Source organism: Perissodus microlepis, chromosome 2 (assembly GCF_051167445.1).
Source record: "Perissodus microlepis isolate ML-2025 ecotype Zambia chromosome 2, ASM5116744v1, whole genome shotgun sequence".
NCBI classification, from domain to species: domain Eukaryota; kingdom Metazoa; phylum Chordata; class Actinopteri; order Cichliformes; family Cichlidae; genus Perissodus; species Perissodus microlepis.
The window spans coordinates 14482635-14494806 of NC_140462.1; the positions used below are offsets into that span (position 1 = coordinate 14482635).

Consider the following 12172-nt stretch of genomic DNA (forward strand, 5'->3'; position numbering starts at 1 on the left):
TAATTGGGGGGGTTTAAATATTCGGTTGAAAAGACTAAGATAATGTTTTTTTTTACAAGGAAAAGCATTAGGAAAAGCATAGTGATGAAATTAAGTTCACACTATATGGGTAAGAGTTAGAAAGGGTAAAACAATTTAAGTTTTGTGGGTTGTAGTGTGATGAAAGGATGACATGGGATGCACATATTCAAAAGATGGTGGATAAATGCAAAAATGTGTTAAATATAATGAGGTGCTTAGTTAAAAGTGACAGGGGAACAGGCAGAACTTCCTTGAAAGCCATATACACTGAATTAATCTAGGCATAATAAGGCAGAAAATAAAGGAAAAGTGGCAAAAACAATGGGACAGATGAGAACATAGAACAGGTTTTAGTGCATTGTGTATTGAAATATGAATCCAAAATCCCAAATCAAATAGCACAAATCTCAGACATGAAAAAGGCCCATATTTCCAAAAAAACACACACAAACCCCCCCCCCCAAAAAAACACAGATTTTTTTTAAAAATAGAGTCATGTCTTCTCAAGAAACACTTTCACTTTGTAAGGGTGCAACAAAGTCATCTCCACAGGCAAAACAAACAGGGAGTCCCACATCCCCCTGCATACAGGCTGGAGAGCTAGTGCAACAGTCTAGGATATGGCTCTATCACAACTTTTTTAAGTATACAGTCCCCCTTCACAGCAACAGCCACAACAGACAGATTTTACACAAAGAAAATGTCAAATACCCAATAATCCATACTAGGAGCATACAATTAGCCAGAGAGAGTTTAAAGAACTGTCTTTAAACAGGAGGCGACCCTGATGCTTAGCAATACTGGGTGAAATCCAAATGCTTATAACTGCAGTGTCACCAGACGATCTCTCTATTCTCTAATATTGTTTTACTACGCTAAACATTTTCTTAGTGTCCGGATGCCACTAGGAACGTGTATTATGCTAAATGTGTTACTGTTATGAGCAACAACCCATATGAAAACTTTGATGAAAGCATGTATTCATTCATTTGTTCATATGTATGAACCAGTGAAGCTTCCAATAACATTCACTATGAATTAATATTCACTATATTGTGTTTATGTGCAGTGTTTGTAGTGGAATTAGTGTTACTTTTAATTTGAAATGACTACATCAAATTGCAAACAGTGATTTAGTTTTGGTTTGACTTTTCATGATAATGATTGTGTTCTCAGGCTGAGTGGTGAGTATTTTGTTACGATATCTTCCTGTAAACACTTACAGGGTTTACAGGAAGAACCCCCAAAAGGTCATTTTTTTTGTAAGGGACCTTTGAGTATATCACCATCGCTGACTGATGTCAGGGAAAGTCCCGTATCCTTCTGACCATTTACTAAAATGATGCTCTTGTATTCACTTTTACTTTTGGTTTTCATTTCAGAAAGCTACATAAACCCATGCCATACAAATCTTAATCTTTGTGTTTTATTCGTGAAAAGGGGCTATAAAGAAACAGAAACTTCAACTGAATTCACAAGAATTGTTTAATTTATTGCAGCCTTCACATAAATCACCATGAAAATTAAACTAAACAGAGAAACAAGAAACTGAAAGTGTTGCCGTTCATGAGCTACAGAGAGTCCCAGCAGTGTTTGCATGACAAGAGGTGTCCCTCCACAGATAACAGCAGCTCCACTGGAAGCCACAGTTTTTCCATATGGAGATGCTGTTACAGCTGGTGAGACCCAGAGAAAAACACAGCTGAGGGCACCAAGCCAGAGCACGGCATTGGATGTACACTCATTCTGCTGGCATCTTCTATTTAAGTGTTTTTCCTGTCGTATATTCAGTTGGCAAAACTGAATATAACCAAAACTTACCTTAAACAACTCCTCTGGGCTTTCCTATTTTTGTGGAACTACCACTACAGTCTGTATTGTTTGTACTCTTGATCAGCCAGACAAGCATTTCAGAGTATTGCAAACTGGAAGGGGGCGGCAGCATCGTGGTCCACTTTTAAATCATATGAATTAATGCTGCCCTCTTTTGGTCATCTGTTTCTGACTACATGAACTTAAATCATTTTATTACACATGATACTTCAGCTTTCATGTCACAATACCACCCACACCCAGTAAAGACTTAGTATCATCCACTATTTTATCTTCTAATCTTGGCTTTTACTGCCTCTAAGATTACGTGTCCCTTCTGACGCCAATAAAAATCAGGCTCATTCCCTCCAAGAACACGTGCTCCTAGAAGTTAACAACGGTTGCAGTAACCCTAGTAAAAAAAAATAGATCTATTGTGCTATTTCTTTTTATATTAGGTGTTGAAAGGATCTTTAACACAAGTGGTAAACAGGAGCGAGCATCATTTTCTTGTGTGTAGCTCATCTTCTTCCCAGAATCTCACTGAATATCCTCGGTGAAATTTGACCTTTAATCCTCTCCTTCTGTAAAAAGAAGAAAAAAAAAACTCAGAGAGCCATAAAGCAATATGAGGGCAGCCTGGAGAGAACTTCACCCCATTTTCTCCTTCGACTTTGGCCGCCCTGCTATATATTGTTAACAGATAATTCCATTATGAAGGGTCATTAGCGTCTTCAGATAATGTGCACCAAGAGGCCGAGCACGGAAACTAGAATGAACTCGGTCTGGACAGAGAAAGGTGACGTCAGGAAATCAAATACCACATATTAAACCGACATTTTTAATGCTGGGCAAATCCTCACGCTTATCATCTCAGAGTTAGAACCTGCAGAAACTGAAATGTATTCATACTATAATCGTTTTTATCTGAACAGGTACAATATCGTCTTTGTTACCGAAATGACACCAAACATCTTTGTAAATTACACACATGTTCACACAGAACGTGTTTGCTTTTGAAGGCACTTGAATTCATTATAAATGAATCATCTAATTTCCTTAAAAGATCCTCTGTGATCAACTGTTCTCATTTTAACATATATACAAATACATATTACAGGGTTTGTCCTGCAGTGTGCAAGTAGATTAGATGCATGGTGAAATAAACTGGTCTTGTTAATCTCTTGAGTTAGTTTGCTTTCTAGAACATAAAAGAAAAGTTAATACTTACCCTGTAAAAGCTGCAGGCAAAGCTTCTTCAGTTATTAATTGTAAAAGGAAAACACAAGACAAGTAAAACCCAGATAAAAAAGAACAAAATATAAGTGTGAGGGGGGAAAAAAGACAAACGAATAAATAGTAAGTAAGAGCGTTTTTACAAAAAAGACACCCAGCAGTGAGCGGAGTCTCTGAGTAATGGTAGGCTCGTGAATGAGGGCTGCTTAAGACTACGTGGGGGAGAGAAAAATTAATCATTACACTTACTGTAAATATGTAACAAACCCAACCTGCACATAAAAGTCAGCAAATTGCATTGTGTTTGAACACCCACGGAGACACGCAGATGAGATGAAATCATACATGCAGCAGAGCAGCCAATAAGATCATCCGACCTTCTCATCAGGCCTCCCCCACCCCTAATCATCAGTGAACATAATTCCTCTGCTGACACATTTCACACTCTCTCTCTCTCTCTCACTCACTCTTACTGGGGCGCGGTTTAATAAAATCACCTGATTAAATATCTAAATGGAAAGAACATTATGAGATTACTTTAAAGAAACAATTGATGAATAGTCAAAATCTGGGCCAACTCCATCAAGTTGTACTGTTTATTCTGGTCTTGGATATCTATAAAATCCAAATCTGGATTGGACTTTTGAAGTGACTGCAAGATGATATATGATTTTGTTTTCAAATGATTTGTAAATTATAGACAATAATAAGACCTTATGTATCCCCCAAAACACAAACCGTTTAAAAATGACCCAGATTTGAAGGAGTTTCTATTAACAGTGTTACTTTACGGTGTTGTTTTGAAGATGACTTTTGAAGACAAAGAGTGTTTGCCTGAAACAAATTTGTAAAGTGCATTTGGCTCAAGCTCAAAGTGAGTGATTCCTGCAAACAGTTCATTCCTGCATGTATCTTTGGTCAAAGTGTGAGAACAATAATTGTAAATGAGTTACAAAGGGAGAGCCTCTTCGTCTTCCTCCAAGCCAGTTAGATGCATTTATAAATAGTTCTTAAATATCACATCTAAACCAGTAACACACTCAATGTGTTTCCTGATCTCACTGACTTTGAGATCAGGAACCATAAATAGAAGTAGTGAAGTAATGATTTAATATTCACTTAATCTTTATTTCAGAGGTAAACACCTTGATTTATATACTTTTTCCTACTCAGGCCACAACAGTAATAATAGTAGACTTTAATAGAATTAAAATCCTGCTTCGAACAGAGTATTTCTAGTCTCTGACCTAGGGCACTACTTTCACCAATCTATACTATTTCACCAGTGGTTTAAAGCAACTTAATAAAGATATTTGATTTAGTTCCTGTAGATATTTTGCATTGTGTATCATTTGACATCGTTTTCGTACCCCGGTATTGATATGCTGTGGTAGAGGTGATGAATAGATGGGGTCAGGTGAACCCTGCAGTAGCTTACGTGTTACTGTGACTGAGAACCTTCACAGACACTTACTGTTCATTATTTGCATGTTAGGGAGGCTTATTCATTCATTTGAAGTATAACTCAGTAGAAGCTCAAGGTGTATAAACGTGAAGATAGCGTCGTCAAAGTGTCCCCAGTAAGTGGAGGATCTGTATGTTGTTTGTCATTTAAACAAATCTTAAGACTTCAAAAATCGTTCTTTCTAATAAGCGTGAATTTCGCGTTGTTCTTTTTGACTCGTGTGGGCTTCCTTACTGGTGAAGCGGTGTTGTCCGATGTGTGAGTAGCTAACTATCCCTACCTTCACTGGGTATATTAGCTCATATTTCCTCCGTACATAAATAAACTGGCACGTCAGTTTGCATTTAGCTCAAGTATACAAACTAACATTAACGGCACAAGTGATGAAGAGCTTATTGGAGTTCCTAATTGTTTCTAATCGTGCTACCCAGCGAGGCTTCCCAGTTAGCTTCCCAGTTAGCTTTCGCAATTTGAACGTTAGCCACATTAAAGCTAATTTTAGCTCTCATCACGATGGTATTTATTATATCAAATAACTGCATATGTGTAGCGGGTATAAATGTGTGTTTTGGTAAGCTGCTAGTAAAGGAATCGTTTATTTATATTCACGTAGTGTTATATTCGGACAATAGTGGTCAGTGTAGCTGCTTTAGTCAGCTAAAATAAAGTCATGAGCTCTTGCACTAACTTTAGTTTGGTTAGAAGTCCTTTGGGTTCTTTTCATCATCAGATGAAAGCATTGTACCAGTACGTTAGACGATGAACCCCTCGTTAACGTCACTGTATTGTTTCAGGTCAAAATGGCAGAGCTAACAACACTCGAGAGTCTGCTGGAGATGGGGTTTGATCGAAACAGAGCGTGAGTGATCCCTGATGCACACATTTTTATTGGTTTATTTGGATTTCAGGTTTGAAGCTGATTTCAAGGAAATGAAACTGTGTCTACATTATCTATCATAATCTGTCTTTAGAGAGAAGGCAGTGGCCAACACAGGGAACCAGGGAATTGAGCAAGCCATGGATTGGTGAGTTTAGCACTCAGAATAACAACACACTACGGTACTTTGAAACCTCCCACATTAACATTTTCCCTCTGTCATCACTTAACTTGGTGCCACAGTCCAGCTCCACACGCCAGTTTCCCTCATAAAACTATCCAGTGGTTTTCATTTCCCAATGTAAACATGATTGTGGTGATCGGATAAGTGACTGTTGTTTTTTCAGTTTAAGAAATATTGATTAACTTTGTAGTGTTGTCTCAAAAAGTGAATTAGAAATGCTTGTGTTTGCCTTCATCTCCTCTCACTTGGATTGGACTGTTTTCTTGTCGGACTGAAACATTTATTAATCACATCTAATCTGTGCAAGATGCTACTGTGAGGCTTTTAACTCATTATAAACTTTCTCATATCACCCAATTTTTAAAGCTTTCACACTGACTTCCTGTCAGGATTAGCTTTCAGTTAAAAATCTTGGTTCTCACTTTTATGGCTTTATGGGGTGCAGCCCCTCCTAGATAGTCTCCCTGCTACTACTCCAGTCCTATTCTTCAAACCAAGTTCTTAGACCGGTTTGTGGTTCCTCATACCTGCCTGAAAACTAACATTCCAAAACTTTGGAATAGCTTGTCACACACTCTTTGCACTCTTGACTTTGTGGTATTCTTTAAAAGGCAGTTTAAAACTATTCTTTTCAGACATTTTAGTGGTTTGTGGTTTTTTTTACCTTGTGTGTGTGTCCATTTTGACTTGAAATAGGGTGTTTAAAAATGTTATCTTGTGGCTATTGGAAAGTAATACATTTTGCTTACACACTCTCCTCAGGCTAATGGAACACGAAAATGACCCAGACATCGATGAGCCCTATGTGCCGCCAGCGGGCAACGTCCTGGGAGGAGAAGCACAGAGCCAGCCCAGCACAGCAGACAGCTCTGAAGGTCAGGAGGGGCAGGAAAGTTTTGAAGGTATGTCATTAAAGGGGCAGGAAAGAAAAGTCACCCACAGATTTTCAGTGTGATTGAATATACCACTAGACAACCTAAATGTATCTACTCTTAAGGACTTTACACACTGGACGTGTAAAATCCGTGTGAATATTTCATGTGTTAAAAAATATTTTTTGACTTGATTTGGATCCAAATAAATAGATCTGACCAATCAGACCGCCACATTTGCAGTAAGTGTGGTCATACTGAATGTGTGCACCTGTGCTGTATATCCAAAAGGAAATGGTAAAATTACACTATTTTGCCTTTGATAGCTATACCAGTCAATATGTGTGTGTGTGTGTGTGCGTGCGTGCATACAGCCAAATTCAGCTACAGGATATGCACCCCCAGTAAATCTATCTTATCTAGCTCTTTATCTCAAAAATGTTGTGTCAAGTGGTTGAGTCACTTCCTTGATGTTTTGTTGGTGGTGTTTCGTTGTGGTTCATTGGCACTGCAGTGGTGTTTTAAGGTTTGTGGTATTTGATTTTAGCTGGGCCTCTTGTCTTGTTTTGCGTTTGTTAGTAGTTGGAAGTAAGCTGTCAAAGTTTTCACGTTGTTTTGCCTGTTTGTTTCGGCTTCAGGAATAGCAGGTGGAGACATCGGCTACATTGAGACAGAGGACGGCATCAAACGGCCAATGACAGAAGAGGAGAAAAATGAGCAAGTCAAGAGGTCAGAGGATACTCAAAGTGCATTTTACTGATTAGCAGTGTGCATATTGAATATAGAAGCACGTGTGTAATTTAAGCTGTGTCCGTTTTTCAGGCTCGAGGAGCTGATGCGGGTGAAGCAGGCAGAGAGAAGAGAGCGAGAGCGGGCAGAAGAGGTGGAGAGGGAGAAGCAGCGGAGGAAGCAGGGCCAGGAGCTGCAGCAGATCCGCCAAAAACTGCAGGACGATGAAATGAAAAAAATCGCTGAGCAGCGTCAGAGGGAGAAGATGGAGGACAAAATGGCAAGGTATGTTTTTCAACAACACACATACAGTTAGAGAATGTGATAATTAGGTTTGGAGAAGGATTGCATACCAGAGTACATAGAGTCTAATAACCATTCAGTCAAAAAGACACTTCTTTGGCTTCGCTCCCAAATGTCTGACATTAGAGCAGGGCGATATGACCAAAAATATTTATATGATATACATTTGAAAATTTGCGATAATGATATAACTGACAATATAATTGACACTAGACAAAATACTTTACAACTCCACAACTTTATTAGTGCAAAAAAAAAAAATCAATGTATTTTCACTTAAACAAGCAGCTGTTTTTTATGTGCATTAAAGTTATATAAAAATTTAACAGTGCAAATGCAAATTCCTTGCTGACAGTTTAACCAAAAGGCATTTCCAGTGGAAATTGGCCGACATATCCTCAGCATAACCATGTATCATATCCACAAAACTTAAAAAGAGGTTATACACATAACACAGTAATATTATGTTGAAGCACAGTACGTATCACTCCGCGAGGCTCCTGCCTACGATAGCCGTAATGCTCCGACAATCCATCAAGCGGTGCGGCTTTGTAGCTTAGCAAAGTCGTACTAAAACATTTGACAGATTTTCCAGCGCCGTGTACCACATAAAATCGTTTCGAGGTCAGTAAACACAACCAGAATTCATACATAAGGCACACGGGATTATAAGGGGCACTGTCGATTTTCAGAAAAATCAAAGGATTGATTTTAAGTGTGCCGTATTTTCCAAAAAACACGGTAATAACGACGGCCCGCTAGCATGCTCTACCAAAAATAGTGCTTTGTTGTGTATCTGACGGACGAAAGCTAAACCAGTTCCACACCACTGAAGTTGCAGCATTTTTACAAACCAATTCTGGTTCATCCGTTTCATTCAACGATCCGCTTTTGCCGTTCTCCGTCGCTGCCATGCCTTTTTCCGCCATGTGGGTATAAAAACAAGGCACTGCGCATGTGCGTTTGACCCATATTCTATCGCGATATTTCATTTTGTTATCGTTGCCCAGCATTATACCGGTATTACCGTGAACGGTATGATATGGCCCAGCCCTATCTGACATGTTTATTCTCATAAAAACAAACTTTCAGTCTTACAGGCCCAAGACTAGCAAATCACACCATCTCATATACAGGACTAGCTTGGCTAAAAGGCATTCTGTTACTTTTTAAATAGTATAATGTTACTCTGCCCGATAATTGTCTCCCAGCATAATCTCATGACAGATGGATGGGCTGTAGAAGAGCATCAGCACAGCAACAGGGCTGGTATCTGGTGTCTGCTTGTGTGAGGAGGAGCACAGCCAGAGCCCTACAGAATCAAGTTTAAATGGCTATTCTTGTGCATGTTTCTGACCAGACTGTTGGAAACAGACAATGCAAGGATGACATGAGGGTCCCAGTGATGTTACAGGGATCATAATGTTTGCCACAATGTCTCCACGCTCTTTCACGGCTGACACGTTCTCAATTTGAAGCTTCTTTAATCTGTGGAGAGAATTTGGGTGTTCTCTGGTTAAAAGCCATAAAGCTGCACAGTGCTGGGCTGTGAGCTGATACCACTAACAGATTTCAAGCCCTTGTTTCACCCTCGGTGAAATCATTTTCTGACAGTCTGGTGAGAAACATGCACAAGTAACTCACACAAAAGAGCAGATAGCAGTCATGCTGTTGATTTTTGTGATGTTTTCCAATGTTTTGCAAGCCTAAATACTGTGGATTTATTTATAAAAAAGCTAAGCGTTTCACTGTAACTAATTGTTCCCATGAACCCTTTTTGTTACATTCAATTGTTTTTTTTTTTTTTTTTTTAAAAAAGGTAACAAATAACCCAGGAAAATTTTTTATCTCTGCTTTACCTGTTGGAAAATGTTCGCATTTATAAAGATTAACTTGTGTTTGATTAAGTAACTTTGTTCCTTTGTTAACTCTGGTTGCTGAGTCATTGTGTTGCTTATCTTTATTACTAACAGGCAAAGGGTTAAAGAGAAGATAGCAAGAGACAGAGAAGAAAGAGCACAAAAGGTACTTTTCAAGTTTATTTTCCATTTCTGTATTCTACCACTTCTGGTGGAAACAAGAACAACTTGGACTTTTTTTTTCTGTGAAGTTTGGAGGTATTGCACCCTCGAGCACCGCTGCGTCATCCCAGCCTGGCCAGCCCAGTCCGTCTTCACCCACCAGTCAGGGCCCTCCACCCACTAAAAAGGAGTATGATGAATCCAGGATACAGGTACCTAATTCATACTTGGTTTTAAAATTTTACTTTACATGTATGTTAATAAAGTTTGAAGTCTGTGCCCTTTGAAACAGAACGTCACAGGTTTCGCTAAATGCATATAGAATATGTGCACAGAGTCTTCAGGCCTAACAGGGTGTTTAGAATAAAATGGATGATAAGCAGAGTGTGCTTCAGGGCTTAGGCCTTTAGATGAAAATGAATCCACCCCTCTAAAAAACGCAGATAAACTGGTGTTGCGTTGAACTTTAAAATATGTACTTTAATTTTTGCTGCTTCTTCACAGGTCCGTCTGCTGGACGGCTCGACCATCACAACAGTCTTCAAGGCCCAGGAGCCGCTGGCGGCAGTGCGCGTCTATGTGCAGATGAACGGCAACACGCCCGAGGGTCAGGACTTCACGCTGCTGTCACCTTACCCCCGTCACGTCTACACTGAACTGGATATGGAGAAGCCCCTCAAAGAGCTGGGTGAGCTGGGGATAGCGTTAGGCTGCCACTTAGCTTAAACTGGATTTGGTATCATCACGTTATAATTTTACTATTTAGTGAAGATAAAAAAAATCACAAATTGAAATCAGACTTGCTTTGGTTCTGTGTGTTCAGGTTTGGTGCCTTCAGCTGTGCTGGTTGTTGCCAAAAAGTAAGAACAGGAGGATCTGCTCTGTGAGCCTACCTCACCACTTCCACTACATCGACATCAGAGATACCAGAAAATGGACTGATCCACAAACAGAGCTGCAGTCTTTTTCATTTCACCCAACAAGCCAGATAACTTAAATAAAAGCACAGATGTGTAATTCCTCTCGAAGTGATGATATGGAGGAAATTGGTTTGACTATCAAAAAGAAAAAGGCTTGATTGAATCCATCCTCTTCTGCGCTGGTTTCACCGGCTGTGGGTTGGTGTGTGCAGTGAGCCTGATAGTGAAGATAGCTGGTTTCTGACAGATACTGCTTCAAGGAGCAGCACTCATAGTTTCAACACATTAAAGAAAAAAATAGAGAACAAACTTGTTGAGTTTTAACCCGATCCATAAAAACACCTGATTCGGAAAGGACCTTAAGTTTAATCCCCACAATCTTCCTGATTTTGTGATTTTCTTTTTTTATAAGTTTAAATATATCGACAGCTATGTCTACCTGGTCACCAAAAATCTACTTACAATAAAGCTGACTTGGAAAGTTTGTTACTTGTGAGCTTTGTTCATTTAATTCTGCTCATCATCTCCATCCTACTTTATATGTTCCAGTTATCACCAAACAAAAGGTTCAGCTGAAGCTGTGGACGGTGTCATTAGTTCCGTAGGCGTCTCATTGAACAGATAGAGAAAGACATCCCGACCTTGGGATGGGGCTATATAAAGTTTAGAGAAGGGTTGGGCAATTTTCCAGTGAAAGTGTAACATCTCCTGTTATCAGTAGAAATTTATAAATTGATAAAAATAACATTTAGCTGAATCAAGCCCAGATTATTGATGCAGCCCTCCACAACAGTCCGACATAAACTTTGGACTTTTAACTGTATTTTCATAAGTTTTATAACTACTGATAAAGCCCTCCCCCATGCTTCAAAGTAATTAAGTAATAAACAAGTGGATGACAGAAAAGTTTGTTTTTTTCCTCCACTGTCTACAATTTTTTTTCACAATTGGTAGTTGATGTGTATTTAAACTTCCTTAGGAAGGGGAGTTTCTTTGGTCCGGCACACTCAAGATTACCGTGTGTTGTATTTAGCATGCAGTGCAAAATGAGTTTGACACCCCCGGTTTAGAGGATCATCTGTTAATCAATATTCAAGGTTAATAGTCCAAAATTCAAATGTAAACCCAAAGTGCTTCAGATTGTCTGGGGATCTGGAGCTTTTTTTATACTTTCTTACAGATTTGCAGAAAATTTGATAAAGTAGGTCTTAAGCAGGAAACCATATTTACACAATCTTGTTGACTTAGTGATTTTATCTCTGTGTAAAGTCTAAAGTTGACTCAAGTGATTTTCCTCTGGGTTTTGTAGTTTGCCACAGATCCTTTTCCTGCTGCGACTCACTCCCACATTACATGTTTGGCATTTTGTCCACATTTGAAATCAATACTTAATCCACCAAATAACACAAGTTTTTGGACTTTGTAGTCCTCACTAAACAGCCACTGGTGCTGGCATTATACAAGACAAAAATCACAACCAGACGCTGTCAGTTTAACTCAATTTGATATGTACAAGTCTAACAATGTCCACGTTACAGATGGCCTTCCTTAACTTCAAACAAGGGTTTTTTTGGCTATTAAAAAATAAATCCTCAGCATCTTTTTTCAGTAAGTTTTAAATCTTGTGAAAAGTTTCAGCCCAGATCACAGTTGCTAACCAACAGCAGTCCCTCTTCTCACAGAAATTATGCTAGTTTGGCTAAAAATAAAAACCCATGAAGAAGACGAGCGC

General features: G+C 39.0%; 1 protein-coding gene across 3 annotated transcripts; it reads left to right on the top strand.

Annotated features, from left to right (window-relative positions):
* The first annotated feature begins 4630 nt into the window (after positions 1-4630).
* ubxn1 (UBX domain protein 1) lies at positions 4631-10924 on the top strand. 3 transcript variants are annotated; one of them, XM_084948782.1, is made up of 10 exons: positions 4631-4649; positions 5329-5393; positions 5506-5559; positions 6358-6497; positions 7106-7196; positions 7290-7481; positions 9473-9524; positions 9610-9732; positions 10025-10208; positions 10344-10924. In XM_084948782.1, exons 2-10 carry the CDS (start codon positions 5335-5337, stop codon positions 10382-10384), a joined length of 936 nt encoding a protein of 311 aa, XP_084804908.1. In that variant the 5' UTR covers positions 4631-4649; positions 5329-5334; the 3' UTR covers positions 10385-10924. The 3 variants fall into 3 exon arrangements, with proteins under 3 accessions (XP_084804908.1, XP_084804890.1, XP_084804900.1); XM_084948764.1 differs by lacking the exon at positions 4631-4649 and adding an exon at positions 4714-4792; XM_084948774.1 differs by lacking the exon at positions 4631-4649 and adding an exon at positions 4761-4823.
* The last annotated feature ends 1248 nt before the right edge of the window (positions 10925-12172 follow it).